The sequence below is a fragment of the Hypanus sabinus genome, chromosome 17 (genome assembly GCF_030144855.1).
Source record: "Hypanus sabinus isolate sHypSab1 chromosome 17, sHypSab1.hap1, whole genome shotgun sequence".
In the NCBI taxonomy this organism is placed as follows: Eukaryota; Metazoa; Chordata; class Chondrichthyes; order Myliobatiformes; family Dasyatidae; genus Hypanus; species Hypanus sabinus.
The window spans coordinates 64,594,655-64,605,859 of record NC_082722.1 but is presented as its reverse complement, the minus strand read 5'-3'; the positions used below and the strand labels follow the sequence as shown (position 1 = coordinate 64,605,859).

Below are 11,205 nucleotides of genomic sequence, written 5' to 3'. Positions count from 1 at the left end.
TGGTTTAAGGTGAGAGGTGAAAGATTTAAAAGGAACCTATGGCATAACTTCTTCACACAGAGTGGTCCGCATATGGGATGAGCTGCCAGTGAAAATGGTTGAGGCAAGTATATTAACAGCATCTAAAAGTTCAAGTTTGATTGTCATCCAACCATACAAGAATACCTATGAATACAGCCAAACAAAAAGACATTTGACAAAGTATATGGATGGGAGAAATTTAAAGGGATAAATGCTGAACATGGGCAAATGGGACTAACTTGTTGGGCACTATGGTTGGCATGGTTGAGTTTGGCTGAAAGACCTGTTGCCATGCCTTATGACTCTATAACAGTACAGCAGAAAAGGCCATTTGGCCCCCCATGTCTTCTGCACACAGATGTACTGCTCACGTTTCTACATAGTCTATTCCAGATAGATCCATTTAGAAATGACATGAACAGCCTTTCTATATTTCAATGTGCAGCCTGAGCTACTCTACTTTGAGCTCTGACGTAGTAAGAGATTACCAGGTGGACAATGAAAGCAACATCCCATTATCTGTTGGGAATATCGGATCCATTAGCAAAACATACGGGGGGCCATGGGGGTCATACAATGAGAGCACAACGAATCTTGTGAGATCTTTAGTGTAGAAAGGACAAAGAGCGGGCAAGACTCTATGAAAAGTGTAAAAGAACTTTCTTGATTTAGTATGTCTCCTGGATATATTTGTTTAAAGAAACACATATTTTAAAAAGTACCTTTTACTACTTCATGGATGTACAGTGAATTAAGTTTTTTTAAAATTCAGAGCAGGATAACAGATCGTTCCAACCCACCAGGGCGGTCCATCGTCCCAACACGACCTGTACGAGTGAATATTCTGCACAGATCATCTTAAAATGGTTAAGGCTTGGTTGCCATGGGTTACCTTTTCCCGCAGTGCTTTGCACACCGGGTCTCTTCCACCGGTTGCGTTGACGTCACTTCCCCGTAGGTTCAGGCGACGGAGCCGGCGTGAACGGTCCCGGTCCCGCGGCTGTCGGTGCGCCGTCGCTCGGAAAGTGAGTGGGTGCCGCCGGCTGGCCGGCAGGTGCTGGGACCTCGGTCGGGTTGTGGCTCCAAGCGCCGCTGCTACGGAACTTGATCGGTGGGGGAAACGACATGGCGCCGGTGCTGCCACCACTCCCCACCCCAACCCCCGTCCTCCGCAGCACCTCGTTTTCTCCCAGCCCCTTCCCCATCGTCATCTTGCTCTTAACCCAGCCCCGCACACTGGCCCGCTGGATGCGATGCGCACCGGACTCCTTGACCTTGAGTGTGTTGCCAGCCGCTGCGGTAGGCTGCAGCAACCCCACCAGGAGAGCTTTGGAAGAGGATTCTCCGAGGATTAAGGAAGGGGAGTTCCTGAGGGGAAAAGGAAGGCCGTGTCTGGGAAGAGCCTGCAGAAGCCATTGGGGTTTGGTGATGGGTGGTGAGACATTAATGCTCCTGGGAGAATGGAAGGGTCCCCTAGAGGGTTGATTCATACCATCCTCTAGTCTTTCACAAACCAGGTAGAAATATTTCTATAAAAAGTGAAGTATCCCTATCATAGGAATTTGGTCATATTTGAATATTTATTATCTGTTCATCTTGGGGGGCATGGGTATTGATTTTTTTTATTGTCCCAGCACCGAGATGCAGTGAAAAAGCTTTTTTTTGTGTGTTACCTTGACATCATGCTGTACGTATTTACATCGCGGCAGAAATAAAACAGTTGAGAGCAGTCTTGCATTACCAGCAAGGCTGACCTGAGGTTTTATTGCATTTTGTTTCGTGGTGACCTTGATTGACTTTGCATCTGGTAGCAGGCAATGCTGGGTGAACGTTTAATCTTTAATTTTCACCCGGGGCTGGGGGAGATGGTCGACTCTTGACGGTCATGGGCTAAGAAGATAGGAACAATGTTTGTATTCGGAACTATTGAGAATACATGAATTTGAAAGTCGTTTTTATAAATTTAGCCTTGAAAATCTGATAAATTGGAATTTGTTTTGACAATGGAGGTTTTAATATAAAAATGTTAGGCTGCTTGTAATTTGTGTACATCATATGATAGAGTTGCAAATGGAGTTATTGAACTAATTCATTACTCAGGATGATCATTTTTGAGGATATAGTATTGTGTTATCTAGGTTTATAACAATGTCGGAGTATAATTACAATTACTCTTGTATATGTCATTTCAAGATTACTCTTCAAGGTCATACGTACTGTTTAATCAACTGTACTTCAGATGCTATCAGAGTTGTAAAAACAGAAACAGGTAATTTTGCCCACTACATTCATGCCCACCCTCTTCACATCTACACTAATCCCATATCCTACATCTTCCCTATTGAAGTCTTATTAGGTCTCAGTCTAACTGTCTCTCAAATGTACAGTGTCTGATTCTACCACCCTGTCTGGCAGTGTCTTGTAGATGTCAACCACTCTTTGTAAAATACCCTCCAAATTCCTCTTTAAACCCATTGCTCTTGCCTTAAATGGATGTCCTTTTGATTTTGCTATTTCTTACAATGACTCTCAAAATCTTATGTACGTACTCCTGTCAGTGGCCTTTGTTCTGGGAAAAACAAACCCAACTTATTCAATCTCTCCACCTAACTAAATTCATCTGATCCAAGTAACATCCTGGTGAATCTCTTCTGCAATCTTTTTAGCTTAATCACCCCCTTCCTGCAGTGTAGTAATCAGAATTGCACAGTACTCGTAAGTGTGGTGTAACCATTGTTTTGTAAGGTTGCAAAATAATGCCCTAACTCTTATATTCTCCGCCCTGATCTATGAAGGCAAGTATACCATAGGCCTATACACCTTTATTGCCACTTTCAGGATTTGAGCCCTGTTGTCAGAATCAGGTTTATTGTCACTGACATAGGTAATGAAATTTGTTGCTTTGTGGCAGCAAAACAGCATTAGACATAAAAATTACTGTTACAAAAATAAATGATGTAAATTATAGGTCTCCGTTCATCGAAGTTCCTTAGTGCCCATCCATTCACTTTACGTGTCCTAACTCCAGTTTACCCTAGTACAGCATCTTGCACCTCGGGGTTAAATACCATCTGCCAGTCGTCTGTCCAACTTTTCAACCGGTAAATCCTTAGACAATCTTCCATGTTTCCCACAATATCACCAATTTTCATATCATCCACATCTATAGTCACTTTTATTTCCCCTCTCTCTCCCTATCCCTTGGTACACCATTAGTCACAGCCTTCCAATCAGAAAAATAGATTTCTTTCATTACTATTTATTTCATTACTTTACTCTGCTTCATGTCACTAAGCCAGTTCCTGATCCAATTTAATCAGCTTGCCATAGATCTCGTGCTTTAATCTCCAGGACTAGCCTACCCTGAAAGGTCAAGTGCCATGCTGAAGTTCATATAGACCAAGGTTCCTACTTAGGGGTCCATGGACCACTTCTTAATGGTATTGGTCCAGGAAATTAAAAAAAAAGGCCAAGAACCTTTGATATAGACGGTGTAGAGGTAAACCACCTTGCCCTTAGTCTCCTAAATTTCCTCCTTAAAAGATTTAAATTAGTGAGACAGGAACTTTGCATTACACAACAGTGCCATCTAGGCCTAATAAATCCTTGCCTTTCCAAATTCGCATGCAGCTTGTCCCTTAGAATTCTCTCCAATAATTTTTCAACTGCTGATCTTTAGTTGCCTTTTCCAAAATGCTAATCCCTTAAGAATTACGTTAGATATATATATATTTGATTGTAATGCAGCTAGTATTGACAGCTTTGATTTTGCTGTATTTACAGCCAGCAGTATTCAAGTTGAGTTGAGGGATTGCTTGTTCTTAGGTCATGCTGTATGAAGTTCCATGTTCTCTTGTGTTTCTATCTTTGGTGAAACATAGAACTGTACAGCACAATATGGGCTCTTTGGCCCATGATGTTGTGCCAATCTTTTAACCTACTCCATGATCAATCTATCCCTTCACTCTTACATAGCCCATAACCGTAGTATAACAGCCTCTACCACCACCCCTGGCAGTACATTCCAGGCACTTACATTCCAACATTTCCACTAAACTTTCCTCCATTTAGCATAAAATGATATCCTCTGGCATTAGCCTTTCCCACCTTGGAAAAAAGATGTTGGTTGTCCATTCTATCTTTGCTTCTCATATTCTTGTACACCTCTGTTTGATCACCTCTCATCCCCCTTTGTTCCAAAGAGAAAAGCCTTAGCTTGCTCAGCCTTTCCTCATAAGATATGTTCTCCAGTTCCATTAGCATCCTGGTAAATCTGCTCTGTACTGTCTCTAAAGCTTCCACATCCTTCCTTTAATGAGGCCACCAGAACTGAACAGTACTCCAAGTGTGGTCTAACCAGAGTTTTATAGAGCTGCAGCATTACCACGCAGTTCTTGAACTCAATATCCCGCCTAATAAAGGTAACACACCATACATCACCTTAACCACCTTAACAACCTGCATGGCAGCTTTAAGGGAACTATGAGCTTGGACCCCCAAGATTCTTAATCCGTAAGTAATTTGTATGTTCTCGCTGTGATTGTGTGGGTTTCTTTTGGGTGCTCCACTTTACTCCTACGTTCCTCAAAATGTACGGTTAGGGTTAGTGAGTTGTGGTCAAGCTATGTTGGCGCTGGAAATGTCCAACGTAATCTTCAGTGATTTGATGCAAACAACACATTTCATTCTATGTTTCAATATGCATGTGTTAAAGCTACTTTTAATCTCTGTTCCACCACTTTATTAATAATCTTGTTATTAACCTTGTACTCTGCCTTCAAGTTTGACCGTTGAAGATGCATCACTTCACACTTCTTTGGGTTGATCTCTACCTGTCACTTCTCAGCCTAGCTTTGCAACCTGTCAGTGTCGAGTTATAATTTACAACAACCTTCTACAGTATCCACAACATCACCAGCCACTTGGAGACTTACTAACCTGCTCTTCCCCTTCCTCATCCAAGCCACTTATAAAAATCACAATGAGTAGGTATCCCAAAACAGATCCCTGTAAAACAGCACCAGTCAGCGACAACCTTCAGGCAGAATATGCTCCATCTACTACCACCCTCTGCCTTCTGTGGGCTTGCTAATTCTGAATCTATGCTGCAAATTTTCCATGGTTCCCATACTGTGTGACTTTCTGAATGAGCCTTTCATGGGAAACCTTGTCAAATGCCTGACCAAAATCCATATACACCACATCCATTATTCTATCTTCCATCAGTTTGTTTTGTTCCTCAGAAGGGTCATTCAGACTCATGAAGCATAACCTGCCCCACTAAGCAGTGATGACCATCCCTAATCGGACTATGCATCTCCAAATGTTCATAAATCCTGTTCCTAAGACCTTGATGCATCAATGTATAATTCAGGATATAGCAATATACTAAAGGATAATTTGCAGATACTTTTTTTTGTAGTATTGTGGGTGACCTGTTCCACCGTTAGGTTACTAATGACTTTGTTTTTAATCTTGCCTATCTTAGTTAGTGATGCATTTGACCCTTGGATTTGTATTTAAACAACCAAGGTATTGATAATATAACAATAGAAACAGTCATTTGATTGGACATCATCTGTGGAGTTTGTTTTGCTCACTTATTATAAGAATGATCAGTTACTAATCAACTAAAGTAACCAGAACATGACCTGAAATTTTTCAAACTTTTTGTTTGATTTCAGCATTACACTACTTTAAATTTGGATGATAACATTTGCAACAGAAATGTTGTGCAGAATAGTTAGTGATTTATTTCTGCCATTGATGGTTGAAACTAGTATCTGACATGTATTCTTTGCTCAAATGTTGCAGGATGTTGGTTTCAAGAGCCCTGAGACTTGTTACCAAGCGTGGACTTTCCACTACTGTTTGCATGCAAGCTCATGGACGTGGTGAGTTAAAAATGATTATATCTGGTTCGATTTTCTAAATTTAAGTTGATGTAGAGAATGCTAGTTTGGTATTATTTGATATATTCTGAATTTGTAGATCTATTCTCTTCTGTGGTCCTGTTAGGTAATAAATGTTTGAAATCTTGCTGTAATAAATCATTTTTGATCTTTATTTGTTTTTGTTCTGTAAAATGATATTTAGGAGCTTTAAATTTTTCTATTGCATAGAACTCACTTGTAGGTGGAAGTTATAGTTGATAAACTTTCAGTTGATAAAATTCGGCCACTTTCACCCTTGCAGTAGTTCCAAAACTGATTGAAGTGTTCTGCATCAAAAGTTTTCTGTAGTTGCATCCATATTCTACATGCATTTATAAATGAGCACCTTGTCTGTATTGTCACATTGTATATGTACATATATAAATTAATCAAGAAGTCTAATCTATCATTTTCATAATAAAAAGCAAAATCAAGGAAGGCTATTAAACTCATTTCTTCATTGTTAGGTCAATCTTCATTTACTGTTGTTGCTCTGGATAGCTTTTTCCAAATGTTCAAAGTTACCTTTCTAAATACCAATTTTAATTCTGTTTTTAATTTGAGTTTCCAAAATTGTACTGTATGTTCTTCATGCCTTTTAAAGTAATCTCTATTTGTACAATAAAATATCTTGCATAATGTAAGATTTCCCTTTCAAGGCTTCATTCAGATTGTGAGTTATTCTAATTGGTATATGTAGTTTATTTTTGCAGATATTTCATAGGTGTGCATAATTATAGTAACCCATGTTGCTCTGACATCTATAATACAGCCTCAGCATAATCTTTGCTTTTATATGACTGCATTATCTCCAAATACCTGTATTTTTTGACATTGTACCATATTCATTAATTCTGAAGCAGTTAATTTATATTCAAAATTTCATAAGTTGACATATACAGTTCTGATTTTCTACCTCAGTGTCACTACCAAAATGCAACTCGAAGAGTTTCTGTCTTGGATCAATATCTAGATATCTTTTTGGTGGGGGGAGGGGGGAGTGATGCTCTCAACAAGTGATCAGTAATGAACTCCGTAACAAGTGATCCTTCATTTGGGTCAAAGACTGATATACTATAGGACTATGAATGTTATTCATTTGGAATTTAATCTTTGTTGCATGCATTTTTGGGTACTGTTTTGGGTAGTACTAACAAAGCTGGAGAATATTACAGCCCGGGTAGTTGACCGATCTAGATAGTATTTGAAGATATCATGCCAATAGGTAGCATTATTTATCATTCTTCACCTGTATGATTAGCAGCTTTTCTTTGCATATTTTAAACTTTACATTAGATTGGGGAAAACCCGTAAGATGAACCTTATGCTGTATGCTCCTTTCTTTTGAGTATCAGTGTTTTGACTTTTATCACAACATCTTCTGATCCTCCACAGTTATTGCAAAATTTGATTATTCACTTCCGCAATATGCTGACCGTAAAGATGAGCCCCTTTCAGCCATTGATGTTGTGGGACAGCTGTCAGGAGAGCAGAAGTCCTTGAAGGAGAAGGAGAAGAGTTCCTGGGTTTCTCTTTCTAGTGAAGAGAAACTGAAATGTAAGTGACTAAAATGATGTAGACCATTGTATTTGATGTGTCACTGGTTAGTCTGTTCCATACCTTACAATATTTAATATTAATTCACTTTAGTTTGTTATTTATGTGTGTGATTCATCTGTAGATTTTCTCCTTGCCTTCATAAGTTATTGTGTGCTATGTGCTTTACACTCTGGTTCAAGGAAATATCGTCTTGTTTCTGTGGTTATGTACATTATATACATGACAATAAACTAGATCATAAGACGTAAGAGTGGATTTAGGCCATTCAGCCCATCACATTTGTTGCACAATTCCATCATGGCTGAATTATTATCACTTAGCTGCATTCTCCTGCCTTCTCCCTGTAACCTTTAATGCCCGGACTAATCTAGAACCTATCAACTTCCATGTTAAATATATCTTTATAGAGGGAACAGAAGTGAAGATAGTGAGCAATTTCAAGTTCCTGGGTGTTAATATCTCTGAGGACCTAACCTGGTTTCAGCATATTGATGCAGATATAAAGGAGGCAAGACAACAGTTATATTTCATTAGAAGTTAGAGGAGATTTTGAATGTCACCTAAAACATTCAAAAATCTCAACAGATGTACGGTGGAGAGCATTCAGACTGGCTGCCGTCTGGACAGGATCGAAGTAAGCTGCAGAGCATTGTAAGAATTAGCCAGTTGCATCACAGGTACTAGCTTCCATAGATTTAAGACATCTTTGAGGAGTGGTCCATCATTAAGGAGCCCCCTCCCACCGCCCAGGACATGCCCTGTTTTCACTGTACCACCTGGTAGGAAGTACAGTAGCCTGAAGGCACACACTCAAAGATTCAGGAACAGCTTCTTTCCCTGTACTGTCTGATTTCTAAATGGACGTTGAAACCATGAACACTACCTCACTACGTCTTTTATTTCTGATTTTGCACTACTTATTTAATTTAACTCTTTGATAAATGTATATCTTACTATAATTCAATTTTTTCTATATTATCATGTATTGCATTGTACTGCTGCCGTAAAGTTAACAAATTTCATGACATATTCTGGTGATATTAAACCTGGTTCTGAATATTGTGTACCTTGCCTGTTGACATTAGATATACTGAATTTAAGGCAAGAGGATGACTGGAAACTAACTCCCTCCCACCCCACCCCCCATGAAACTATAGCTTAGTTGCTATAAGGAAATAAGGCATATGTGTACCTGATGTTTTAGTCTGGTTTAATACAACTAAAAACATTTTTTTTTCTAGTCTCTCTTGGGGCCAGAAGGATTTTATATTGTGAGAAATTTGTTGAGTAAGCAGTTTTGAGCTTCTCCATGGAACCTCATCCAAGTGATATTTAATTTGAGTCAAGGATTGGCATACTGCACAATGTCATTACAGTAAAGTTGCCATTGATGGAGAGTTTTGGAGAGAATTCATTGTACATAATTAAGCATGATTCTCTTGCCCAATAAAATGATAGGATTTTACACCGCAGGTGGCTAATGTTTTTAGTGAGCAATCCATGGAGAGTTCTACTTTCTGTTCCTTTTTCCTGATGTTTATTGTCTTTGGCTTTTTAATTGTTTATTATTAATGTCTTTAATTTCTGCATTATTGGGTTAACGTGTTATCATGACTGGTAATTGCATTTGAATAAACGAATGGGTCAGCATTTCTTCCTGACTTGCCAATTCAATAAAAACAAATCCATAAGTAAAATAAAGGCAATGCAATGATCTACTTAAACATTTTAAAACTTGAAACAATCCTTGCATGAGCAATAAAAATCAGTGGTGAATATACAGTACTGTGCAAAAGTCTTCAGCACACATGTATAGCAAAGGATCTTCAGACCTTTGCATGGCATTGTATTTTTTTGATAACTTGTTTTCACCAAGCTTAGGTGGAGCAGCACCTCTAACTTAATACCAGTATAATTGATCCTTCCTCTTGACTCATGCCATCAAATAGTTTAATAAGGACCCATTTAAAGGTTGGAGGCTGTAAGTGTTCATGGTAATTTAAAATAATTACTCACTACATTAAGGCTTCAGATTTCAACTATTTGACTCTATCAGCGATTTGCAACACAGAAATTAAGAACTTGTGGTAACTGTTGTGTGTTTTTTTTCCCCAAATGATCCCTGCTGTTGTATGCTCCTGGAATGTCTCTTCATTCATTGGCACGTACACTAACAGGTCTAGATATGTTGAAACCTAATTTGCATGGCTATTTTTGAGGAATTTTAATTGTTCATAAATTCTGGAATGTAAAACTTTGAAAAAGGAATACAATGCAACAAGAAATCATTAAATAAAATCTTAAGGATTGCAGACTACTTTAGAAGCAATTGAATATCTCCCATATTTATTAATAATCAATTTTAGCTATTTTTCCCCCAATAACGGTTTCTTATTATTTTTCTTTCTAATTTCCTCAGTGTATCGCATTCGCTTTCAGCGGACTTATGCTGACATGGACAAGTCATCAAATGAATGGAAGACTGCTACTGGTGCACTCTTTTTTGTGATTGGTTGTACTGGGTTGGTCTTGCTATGGCAAAGAAATTTTGGTGAGTGCCTTTTTGATTTGTATATTATTATCAGAATTGTCTTCTCCTGCAGAAAATAGAAGTAACATAAATCTTAAATGGGACATGTTGTATTTATATATGCAGCATCATTTCTTGTATTGGTTGTGTTTTATGGGTACCCAACAGTCAGATGAAAAGTTCAACACTGAAATTTAAGGAAATACATTTTACCGTAAAGTACTGATTAAATATTTTTGAATCTTTTCAGATCGCAAGCTCATTAATTGCATTTGCTTTAATCAATGTCAAAATGACAACATCATTCATTGAAGTCAGAAAATAATTGATGTATTTCAAAATCTGTACAACTAATAATTGTTCTTTTTGTCAATGTAGCAAAAGTCATCAAAAAGAAAATCAATATAATAGATCAGTGCTTTAAAAAAATGTTTAAGGTGGCCAGTTATTTAGTATGACTTCCAAGAGGGATATATATCTTTAACTTTCTCAATTATGACAATTTAACTTTTCAGTAAAAGGGCAAAAGGCTTAGTTTTTTTTAAACATCTGAAATAGTTAATGATGTAATTGGCCTAATTTATGTCTTATAATGCACAGTGTATAAACCTGTTCCTCACACCTTTGATGATGAATGGAAAGCTATGCAGACAAAGAGAATGCTGGACATGAGGATGAACCCAGTTCTTGGCGTTTCTTCAAAATGGGACTACGAGAAAAATAAGTGGAAGTAATGAATGTATCAAGGAAGTAAATCTACACTGGAATTCTTAATACTTGTTCATGTATGAGCTTTTGTGTGTTCAAGAAGTTAGTTTAGAATTGGTGTTGATCTGTAAATTTGGTAATAAATTGATTATGCATGTGTCTGCTAGTGTGCATATTTTTAAAATCAGTCTATTCTAACTAGGGATGGAGAGAAAATGGGAAATTTGGACACATCATCTTTTGAAAGTTTAGTTCAATATTGGATTTTGCTGCAAGATTTGCCCTTGTATGAATGACAAAGAAGTTTGCAAATTTCTATAAATGTACAGTGGAGAGCACTGGTTGCATCACTGCCTGGCATGGGGGATGGGGGTCACTGCACAGGTTTGGAAAAAGCTTCAGAAAGTTGTAAACTCTGCCTTCTCCATTATGGGACCTGGCTTCCCAGTATCC

General features: G+C 38.1%; 1 protein-coding gene across 4 annotated transcripts; it reads left to right on the top strand.

The window, feature by feature from the left end:
* The first annotated feature begins 926 nt into the window (after positions 1 to 926).
* Positions 927 to 10,911, top strand: LOC132407006 (cytochrome c oxidase subunit 4 isoform 1, mitochondrial). 4 transcript variants are annotated; one of them, XM_059993202.1, is made up of 5 exons: positions 927 to 1,046; positions 5,836 to 5,915; positions 7,350 to 7,511; positions 9,934 to 10,065; positions 10,645 to 10,911. In XM_059993202.1, the coding sequence occupies exons 2-5, from the start codon at positions 5,837 to 5,839 to the stop codon at positions 10,776 to 10,778; spliced, it is 507 nt and encodes a 168-aa protein (XP_059849185.1). In that variant the 5' UTR covers positions 927 to 1,046; position 5,836; the 3' UTR covers positions 10,779 to 10,911. The 4 variants fall into 4 exon arrangements, with proteins under 4 accessions (XP_059849185.1, XP_059849186.1, XP_059849187.1 ...); XM_059993203.1 differs by having other exon boundaries at positions 1,000 to 1,132; XM_059993204.1 differs by lacking the exon at positions 927 to 1,046 and adding an exon at positions 1,255 to 1,538.
* The last annotated feature ends 294 nt before the right edge of the window (positions 10,912 to 11,205 follow it).

Bases quoted from the DNA above. Each gene is read 5' to 3' on its own strand.
- LOC132407006 (XM_059993201.1), top strand. From the start codon at position 2,202: ATGTCATTTCAAGATTACTCTTCAAGGTCATACGTACTGTTTAATCAA. The intron at 7,512-9,933 runs GTAAGTGACTAA...TAATTTCCTCAG, and splicing joins TAGTGAAGAGAAACTGAAAT to TGTATCGCATTCGCTTTCAG. The intron at 10,066-10,644 runs GTGAGTGCCTTT...TATAATGCACAG, and splicing joins GCTATGGCAAAGAAATTTTG to TGTATAAACCTGTTCCTCAC.